Raw genomic sequence first — 10,000 nt, forward strand, 5'->3', positions numbered from 1 at the left:
GGGGATAGGGCTAGATGAGTGAGAGAGAAAGGGAGAGGGAAGGGAGATGGAGAGGGAGGTAGGGGATAGGGCTAGATGAGTGAGAGAGAAAGGGAGAGGGAAGGGAGATGGAGAGGGAGGTAGGGGATAGGGCTAGATGAGTGAGAGAGAAAGGGAGAGGGAAGGGAGATGGAGAGGGAGGTAGGGGATAGGGCTAGATGAGTGAGAGAGAAAGGGAGAGGGAAGGGAGATGGAGAGGGAGGTAGGGGATAGGGCTAGATGAGTGAGAGAGAAAGGGAAGGGAGAGGGAAGGGATGGAGAGGGAGGTAGGGATAGGGCTAGATGAGTGAGAGAGAAAAGGGAGAGGGAAGGGAGATGGAGAGGGAGGTAGGGGATAGGGCTAGATGAGTGAGAGAGAAAGGGAGAGGGAAGGGAGATGGAGAGGGAGGTAGGGATAGGGCTAGATGAGTGAGAGAGAAAGGGAGAGGGAAGGGAGATGGAGAGGGAGGTAGGGTATAGGGCTAGATGAGTGAGAGAGAAAGGGAGAGGGAAGGGAGATGGAGAGGGAGATAGGGGATAGGGCTAGATGAGTGAGAGAGAAAGGGAGAGGGAAGGGAGATGGAGAGGGAGGTAGGGTATAGGGCTAGATGAGTGAGAGAGAAAGGGAGAGGGAAGGAGATGGAGAGGGAGGGGAGGGGATAGGGCTAGATGAGTGAGAGAGAAAGGGAGAGGGAGATGGAGAGGGAGGTAGGGGATAGGGCTAGATGAGTGAGAGAGAAAGGGAGATGGAGAGGGAGGTAGGGGATAGGGCTAGATGAGTGAGAGAGAAAGGGAGAGGGAGATTGAGAGGGAGGTAGGGGATAGGGCTAGATGAGTGAGAGAGAAAGGGAGATGGAGAGGGAGGTAGGGGATAGGGCTAGATGAGTGAGAGAGAAAGGGAAGGGAGATGGAGAGGGAGGTAGGGGGATAGGGCTAGATGAGTGAGAGAGAAAGGGAGAGGGAAGGGAGATGGAGAGGGAGGTAGGGGATAGGGCTAGATGAGTGAGAGAGAAAGGGAAGGGAGATGGAGAGGGAGGTGGAGGGGATAGGGGATAGGGCTAGATGAGTGAGAGAGAAAGGGAGGGAAGGGAGATGGAGAGATGGAGATGAGGAGGTAGGGGATAGGGCTAGATGAGTGAGAGAGAAAGGGAAGGGAGATGGAGAGGGAGGTAGGGGATAGGGCTAGATGAGTGAGAGAGAAAGGAAGAGGGAAGGGAGATGGAGGGAGGTAGGGGATAGGGCTAGATGAGTGAGAGAGAAAGGGAAGGGAGATGGAGAGGGAGGTAGGGGATAGGGCTAGATGAGTGAGAGAGAAAGGGAAGGGAGATGGAGAGGGAGGTAGGGGATAGGGCTAGATGAGTGAGAGAGAAAGGGAGAGGGAGATGGAGAGGGAGGTAGGGGATAGGGCTAGATGAGTGAGAGAGAAAGGGAAGGGAGATGGAGAGGGAGGTAGGGGATAGGGCTAGATGAGTGAGAGAGAAAGGGAAGGAGATGGAGAGATGGAGGGGATGAGGAGAGAAAAGGGGAAGGGAGATGGAGAGGGATAGGGGATAGGGCTAGATGAGTGAGAGAGAAAGGAGAGGGAAGGGATGGAGGGAGATAGGGAGAGTGAGAGAGGGAGGGAGAGGGAGGTAGGGGATAGGGCTAGATGAGTGAGAGAGAAAGGGAGAGGGAAGGGAGATGGAGAGGGAGGTAGGGGATAGGGCTAGATGAGTGAGAGAGAAAGGGAGAGGGAAGGGAGATGGAGAGGGAGGTAGGGGATAGGGCTAGATGAGTGAGAGAGAAAGGGAGAGGGAAGGGAGATGGAGAGGAGGTAGGGGGGATAGGGCTAGATGAGTGAGAGAGAAAGGGAAGGGAGATGGAGAGGGAGGTAGGGGATAGGGCTAGATGAGTGAGAGAGAAAGAGGGAGGTAGGGGAAGGGAGATGGAGAGGGAGGGGATAGGGCTAGATAGGGCTAGATGAGTGAGAGAGAGAAGAAGGGAAGGGAGATGGAGAGGTAGGGGATAGGGCTAGATGAGTGAGAGAGAAAGGGAAGGGAGATGGAGAGGGAGGTAGGGGATAGGGCTAGATGAGTGAGAGAGAAAGGGAGAGGGAAGGGAGATGGAGAGGGAGGTAGGGGATAGGGCTAGATGAGTGAGAGAGAAAGGGAGAGGGAAGGGAGATGGAGAGGGAGGTAGGGGATAGGGCTAGATGAGTGAGAGAGAAAGGGAAGGAGATGGAGAGGGAGGTAGGGGATAGGGCTAGATGAGTGAGAGAGGGAAGGAGATGGAGGAGGGAGGTAGGGGAAGGGCTAGATGGAGAGGGAGGTAGGGGATAGGGCTAGATGAGTGAGAGAGAAAGGGAAGGGAGATGGAGAGGGAGGTAGGGGATAGGGCTAGATGAGTGAGAGAGAAAGGGAAGGGAGATGGAGAGGGAGGTAGGGGATAGGGCTAGATGAGTGAGAGAGAAAGGGAAGGGGGAGATGGAGAGGGAGGTAGGGGATAGGGCTAGATGAGTGAGAGAGAAAGGGAGAGGGAAGGGAGATGGAGAGGGCTAGATGAGGGAGATAGGGCTAGATGGAGAGGAGAGAGAAAGGGCTAGATGAGTGAAGGGAGAGGGAGAGGGAGGTAGGGGATAGGGCTAGATGAGTGAGAGAGAAAGGGAAGGGAAGGGAGATGGAGGGAGGGGGGGATAGGGCTAGATGAGTGAGAGAGAAAGGGAGAGGGAAGGGAGATGGAGAGGGAGGTAGGGGATAGGGCTAGATGAGTGAGAGAGAAAGGGAAGGGAGATGGAGAGGGAGGTAGGGGATAGGGCTAGATGAGTGAGAGAGAAAGGAAGAGGGAAGGGAGATGGAGAGGGAGGTAGGGGATAGGGCTAGATGAGTGAGAGAGAAAGGGAGATGGAGAGGTAGGGGATAGGGCTAGATGGAGAGGGAGGGAGATAGGGGATAGGGCTAGATGAGTGAGAGAGAAGAGGGAGAGGGGTAGGGGATAGGGCTAGATGAGTGAGAGAGAAAGGGAAGGGGAGATGGAGAGGGGTATAGGGCTAGATGAGTGAGAGAGAAAGGGAGAGGGAGATGGAGGGGAGGTAGGGGATAGGGCTAGATGAGTGAGAGAGAAAGGGAAGGAGATGGAGAGGGAGGTAGGGGATAGGGCTAGATGAGTGAGAGAGAAAGGGAAGGGAGATGGAGAGGGAGGTAGGGGATAGGGCTAGATGAGTGAGAGAGAAAGGGAAGGGAGATGGAGAGGGAGGTAGGGGATAGGGCTAGATGAGTGAGAGAGAAAGGGAGAGGGAAGGGAGATGGAGAGGGAGGTAGGGGATAGGGCTAGATGAGTGAGAGAGAAAGGGAAGGGAGATGGAGAGGGAGGTAGGGGATAGGGCTAGATGAGTGAGAGAGAATAGGGCTAGATGGAGAGGGGAAAGGGAGATGGAGAGGGAGGTAGGGGATAGGGCTAGATGAGTGAGAGAGAAAGGGAAGGGAGAGGGAGATGGATGGAGGGAGGTAGGGGATAGGGCTAGATGAGTGAGAGAGAAAGGGAGAGGGAAGGGAGATGGAGAGGGAGGTAGGGGATAGGGCTAGATGAGTGAGAGAGAAAGGGAAGGAGATGGAGAGGAGGGTAGGGGATAGGGCTAGATGAGTGAGAGAGAAAGGGAGAGGGAGATGGAGAGGGAGGTAGGGGATAGGGCTAGATGAGTGAGAGAGAAAGGGGAGGGAGATGGAGAGGGAGGTAGGGGATAGGGCTAGATGAGTGAGAGAGAAAGGGAAGGGAGATGGAGAGGGAGGTAGGGGATAGGGCTAGATGAGTGAGAGAAAGAAAGGGAAGGGAGATGGAGAGGGAGGTAGGGGATAGGGCTAGATGAGTGAGAGAGAAAGGGAAGGGAGATGGAGAGGGAGGTAGGGGATAGGGCTAGATGAGTGAGAGAGAAAGGGAAGGGAGATGGAGAGGGAGGTAGGGGATAGGGCTAGATGAGTGAGAGAGAAAGGGAAGGGAGGGCTAGATGGAGAGAGAGGAGAGGGAGGTAGGGGATAGGGCTAGATGAGTGAGAGAGAAAGGGAAGAGGGAAGGAGATGGAGAGGAAAGGGAGGTAGGGGATAGGGCTAGATGAGTGAGAGAGAAAGGGAGAGGGAGATGGAGATGGAGAGGGAGGTAGGGGATAGGGCTAGATGAGTGAGAGAGAAAGGAGGGAGATGGAAGGGAGATGGAGAGGGAGGTAGGGGATAGGGCTAGATGAGTGAGAGAGAAAGGGAAGGGTAGGGATGGAGATGGGAGGTAGGGGATAGGGCTAGATGAGTGAGAGAGAAAGGGAGAGGGAGATGGAGAGGGAGGTAGGGGATAGGGCTAGATGAGTGAGAGAGAAAGGGAAGGGAGATGGAGAGGGAGGTAGGGGATAGGGCTAGATGAGTGAGAGAAAAGGGAAGGGGGAGAGATGGAGAGGGAGGTAGGGGATAGGGCTAGATGAGTGAGAGAGAAAGGGAAGGGGAAGGGAGATGGAGAGGGAGGTAGGGGATAGGGCTAGATGAGTGAGAGAGAAAGGGAAGGGAGATGGAGAGGGAGGTAGGGGATAGGGCTAGATGAGTGAGAGAGAAAGGGAAGGGAGATGGAGAGGGAGGTAGGGGATAGGGCTAGATGAGTGAGAGAGAAAGGGAAGAGGGAAGGGAGATGGAGAGGGAGGTAGGGGATAGGGCTAGATGAGTGAGAGAGAAAGGGAGAGGGAGATGGAGAGGGAGGTAGGGGATAGGGCTAGATGAGTGAGAGAGAAAGGGAGGAGATGGAAGGTAGGGGATAGATGATGAGTGAGAGAGAAGGGAGGGAGATGGAGGGGATAGGGCTAGATGAGTGAGAGAGAAAGGGAGGGAGGGAGATGGAGAGGGGGAGGTAGGGGATAGGGCTAGATGAGTGAGAGAGAAAGGAAGAGGGAGGTAGGGGAGATGGAGAGAAAGGGAGGTAGGGGATAGGGCTAGATGAGTGAGAGAGAAAGGGAAGGGAGATGGAGAGGGAGGTAGGGGATAGGGCTAGATGAGTGAGAGAGAAAGGGAAGGGAGATGGAGAGGGAGGTAGGGGATAGGGCTAGATGAGTGAGAGAGAAAGGGGAAGGGAGATGGAGAGGGAGGTAGGGGATAGGGCTAGATGAGTGAGAGAGAAAGGGAGGGGAAGGGAGATGGAGAGGGAGGTAGGGGATAGGGCTAGATGAGTGAGAGAGAAAGGGAAGGGAAGGAGATGGAGAGGGAGGTAGGGGATAGGGCTAGATGAGTGAGAGAGAAAGGGAGATGGAGGGAGGATGGAGAGGGAGGTAGGGGATAGGGCTAGATGAGTGAGAGAGAAAGGGAAGGGAGATGGAGAGGGAGGTAGGGGATAGGGCTAGATGAGTGAGAGAGAAAGGGAAGGGAGATGGAGAGGGAGGTAGGGGATAGGGCTAGATGAGTGAGAGAGAAAGGGAAGGGAGATGGAGAGGGAGGTAGGGGATAGGGCTAGATGAGTGAGAGAGAAAGGGAGAGGGAAGGGAGATGGAGAGGGAGGTAGGGGATAGGGCTAGATGAGTGAGAGAGAAAGGGAAGGGAGATGGAGAGGGAGGTAGGGGATAGGGCTAGATGAGTGAGGGCTAGAGAGAGAGAGGAAGGGGGGAAAGGTAGATGGAGGGAGATGGAGAGGGAGGTAGGGGATAGGGCTAGATGAGTGAGAGAGAAAGGGAAGGGAGATGGAGAGGGAGGTAGGGGATAGGGCTAGATGAGTGAGAGAGAAAGGGAGAGGGGGATGATGGAGAGGGAGGTAGGGGATAGGGCTAGATGAGTGAGAGAGAAAGGGAGAGGGAAGGGAGATGGAGAGGGAGGTAGGGGATAGGGCTAGATGAGTGAGAGAGAAAGGGAAGGAGATGGAGAGGGAGGTAGGGGATAGGGCTAGATGAGTGAGAGAGAAAGGGAGAGGGAAGGGAGATGGAGAGGGAGGTAGGGGATAGGGCTAGATGAGTGAGAGAGAAAGGGAAGGGAGATGGAGAGGGAGGTAGGGGATAGGGCTAGATGAGTGAGAGAGAAAGGGAGAGGGAGGTAGGGGATAGGGCTAGATGGTGAGAGAGAGGTGGAGGGGATAGGGCTAGATGAGTGAGAGAGAAAGGGAAGGGAGATGGAGAGGGAGGTAGGGGATAGGGCTAGATGAGTGAGAGAGAAAGGGAAGGGAGATGGAGAGGGAGGTAGGGGATAGGGCTAGATGAGTGAGAGAGAAAGGGAGAGGGAGATGGAGAGGGAGGTAGGGGATAGGGCTAGAGTGAGAGAGAAAGGGAGAGAGGAAGGGAGGGAAGGGCTAGAGATGGAGAGGGAGGTAGGGGATAGGGCTAGATGAGTGAGAGAGAAAGGGAAGGGAGATGGAGAGGGAGGTAGGGGATAGGGCTAGATGAGTGAGAGAGAAAGGGAGAGGGAGATGGAGAGGGAGGTAGGGGATAGGGCTAGATGAGTGAGAGAGAAAGGGAAGGGAGATGGAGAGGGAGGTAGCAGATAGGGCTAGATGAGTGAGAGAGAAAGGGAAGGGAGATGGAGAGGGAGGTAGCAGATAGGGCTAGATGAGTGAGAGAGAAAGGGAAGGGAGATGGAGAGGGAGGTAGCAGATAGGGCTAGATGAGTGAGAGAGAAAGGGAAGGGAGATGGAGAGGGAGGTAGCAGATAGGGCTAGATGAGGGCTAGATGAGTGAGAGAGAAAGGGAAGGGAGATGGAGAGGGAGGTAGCAGATAGGGCTAGATGTGTGAGAGAGAAAGGGAAGGGAGATGGAGAGGGAGGTAGGGGATAGGGCTAGATGAGTGAGAGAGAAAGGGAAGGGAGATGGAGAGGGAGGTAGGGGATAGGGCTAGATTAGTGGGATAATGACATTATTGCTGGTTGATGTGAGTCAAAGAGCCTACATCTCCAGGGTGAGACGGGTTCATACTGTAGTTGCCACAGATAATAATGTGTCTAAATTTACACTGGGAAAAACCAAATGAAAGAGAAAAGCCCAGTCCGAAGAAAGCTACTCACTCTTTCCATTAGCGCCTTTCTGTGTTTTCCAATCTGGAGGGACATGATAGCAGAGGGAGAGGTGTCGGCATCCTCACAGGCATGATAACACAAACATTGGCACAGACACACGCACACACACACACACACACACGCACACGAACACGCACACCTACCATGCATACACATGGATTTAGTACTGTAGATATGTGGTAGTGGTGGAGTACAGGCCTGAGGGCACACAGTGTGTTGTGAAATCTGTGATTGTATTGTAATGTTTTTAAAATTGTATGAACTGCCTTAATTTTGCTGGAACCCAGGAAGAGTAGCTGCTGCTTTGGCTAGTTAACTTGATAGTCATTTGGTGGATCAAGAGCTACCCACCAAACGGCCTAACAGTAACTAGAGAGACAAGGAGCAGTACTGATGTTAACAAACATTGTGACATGGAGAGAGAAAGAGGGAGAGAGAGAGAGAGAGAGAGAGAGAGAGAGAGAGAGAGAGAGAGAGAGAGAGAGAGAGAGAGAGAGAGAGAGAGGGGCAGAAAGGCAGAGAGAGAGAAAGAGAGAGGCAGAGAGAGAGAGAGAGCGAGAGAGAGAGGAGAGAGACAGAAAGAAGGAGAAAGATAGAGAGAGAGAGAGGAGAAAGAGTGAGGGAGAGAGATAGGGCTAGAGAGGAGAGAGAGAGAGGGAAGAGATGGAGAGGGAGAGAGAGGCAGAGAGAGAGAGGAGGAGAGAGAGAGAGGGGAGGTGATAGGGAGAGAGAGGAGAGGAGAAAGAGTGAGGGAGAGAGAGAGTAGCGAAGGGGCTAGAGAGAGAGAAAGGGAGAGGGAGAGAGAGAGGCAGAGAGAGAGAGAGAAAAAGGGAGGAGAGAGAGAGAAAGAGGGAGAAAGATAGAGCGAGAGAGAGGGAGAGGAGAAAGAGTGAGGGAGAGAGAGAGAGTGAGAGAGGGGAGAGATGGAAGGAGAGAGAGAGAAGAGAGAGAGAGAGAGAGAAGAGAGAAAGATGGAGAGAGAGAGATGAGAAAGAGAGAGAGGGAGAGGAGAGAAAGAAGGAGAAAGTGAGAGAGGGAGAGGGAGAGAGAGACAGAGAGAGAGGCAGAGAGAGGAGAAAGAGAGAGAGGAGAAAGAGAGAGAGAGGGAGAGAGAGAAGGAGGGAGAAAGATAGAGGGAGAGAAAGAAGGAGAAAGAGAGATTGAGAAGGAGAAAGAGCGAGAGAGAGGGAGAGAGAGAGAGAGAGAAAGAAGGAGAAAGAGAGAGAGGGAGAGAGAGACAGAGAGGGGGGAGACGGAGAGAGAGAGGGAAATGGAGAGAGAGAGAGAGAGAGAGAGAGAGAGAGAGAGAGAGAGAAGAGATGGAGAGAGAGAGAGAGAGAGAGAGAGAGAGAGAGAGGAGAGAGAGAGAGAGGCAGAGAGAGAGAGAAAGGAAGAGAGAGAGAAAGATGGAGAAAGAGAGAGAGAGAGAAATGGAGAAAGAGAGAGAGAGAGAAATGGAGAGAGGAGAGAGGAGAGAGAGAGAGAGAGAGAGAGAGAGAGAGAGAGAGAGAGAGAGGAGGGGAGAGAGGCAGATGAGAGAGAAAGAGAGAGGCAGAGAGAGAGAGGAGAAGGAGAGAGAGGAGAGAGACAGAAAGAAGGAGAAAGATAGAGAGAGAGAGAGGAGAAAGAGTGAGGGAGAGAGATAGCGAGAGGGAGAGAGAGAGAAAGAAAGAGAGGGAGAGAGAGGCAGAGAGAGAAAGGAGAGTGAGAGAGAAAGAGGGAGAAAGATAGAGCGAGAGAGAGGGAGAGGAGAAAGAGTGAGGGAGAGAGAGAGAGCGAGAGGGAGAGAGAGAAGAAAGAGAGAGAGGGAGAGAGAGGCAGAGAGAGAGAGAAAGGAGAGGAGGAGAGAGAGAGAAAGAGGGAGAAAGAGAGAGCGAGAGAGAGGGAGAGGGAGAAAGAGTGAGGGAGAGAAAGAGAGAGCGAGAGGGAGAGAGAGAAGAAAGAGAGAGAGGGAGAGAGAGAGAGATGGAGAGAGAGAGAGAAAGGAGGAGAGAGAGAGAAAGATGGAGAAAGAGAGAGAGAGGGAGAGGGAGAGAAAGAAGGAGAAAGTGAGAGGGAGAGGGAGAGAGAGACAGAGAGAGAGGCAGAGAGAGGAGAGAAGAGAGGAGAGAGAAAGAGAGAGAGAGGGAGAGAGAGAAGGAGGGAGAAAGATAGAGGGAGAGAAAGAAGGAGAAAGAGAGATTGAGAAGGAGAAAGGGAGAAGAGCGAGAGAGAGGGAGAGAGAGAGAAAGAAGAGAGGAGAGAAGGAGAAAGAGATAGGACAGAGAGGGAGAGAGAGACAGAGAGGGGGAAGACGGAGAGAGAGGGAGGTAGGGATAGAGGCTAGAGAGAGAGAGAGAAAGAGAGAGAGAGAGAGAGGGAGGTAGAGAGAGAGAGAGAGAGAGAGGGAGAGAGAGAGGCAGAGAGAGAGAGAAAGGAGGAGAGAGAGAGAAAGATGGAGAAAGAGAGAGAGAGAGAAATGGAGAAAGAGAGAGAGAGAGAAAGGGAGAGAGAGAGAGAGAGAGAGGGAGAGAGAGAGAGAGAGAGAGAAAGAGAGAGAGAGAGAGAGAGAGAGAGAGAGAGAGGCAGAGAGGCAGATAGAGAGAAAGAGAGAGGCAGAGAGAGAGAGCGAGAGAGAGAGGGAGAGAGAGACAGAAAGAAGGGAGAAAGATAGAGAGAGAGAGAGAAAAGAGTGAGGGAGAGAGAGAGCGAGAGGGAGAGAGAGAAGAAAGAAAGAGAGGGAGAGAGAGGCAGAGAGAGAGAAAGGAGAGAGAGAGAAAGAGGGAGAAAGATAGAGCGAGAGAGAGGGAGAGGAGAAAGAGTGAGGGAGAGAGAGGAGAGCGAGAGGGAGAGAGAGAGAGGGAAGAGAGAGAGAGAGAGGGAGAGGAGAGAGAGAGAGAGAAAGGAGGAGAGAGAGAGAAAGAGGGAGAAAGATAGAGCGAGAGAGAGGGAGAGGAGAAAGAGTGAGGGAGAGAGAGAGAGCGAGAGGGAGAGAGAGAAGAAAGAG

General features: G+C 53.2%; 1 protein-coding gene across 1 annotated transcript in view; it reads right to left on the minus strand.

Annotated features, from left to right (window-relative positions):
* LOC124038337 (zinc finger MIZ domain-containing protein 1-like) overlaps positions 1–10,000 on the minus strand; it is a 236,863-nt gene that overhangs the window by 52,702 nt on the left and 174,161 nt on the right. Inside the window, 1 exon segment of the mRNA XM_046354100.1 lies at positions 7,003–7,035. Coding sequence (XP_046210056.1) covers positions 7,003–7,035 — 33 coding nt within the window.

Source organism: Oncorhynchus gorbuscha, linkage group LG06 (assembly GCF_021184085.1).
Source record: "Oncorhynchus gorbuscha isolate QuinsamMale2020 ecotype Even-year linkage group LG06, OgorEven_v1.0, whole genome shotgun sequence".
Classification (NCBI taxonomy): Eukaryota; Metazoa; Chordata; class Actinopteri; order Salmoniformes; family Salmonidae; genus Oncorhynchus; species Oncorhynchus gorbuscha.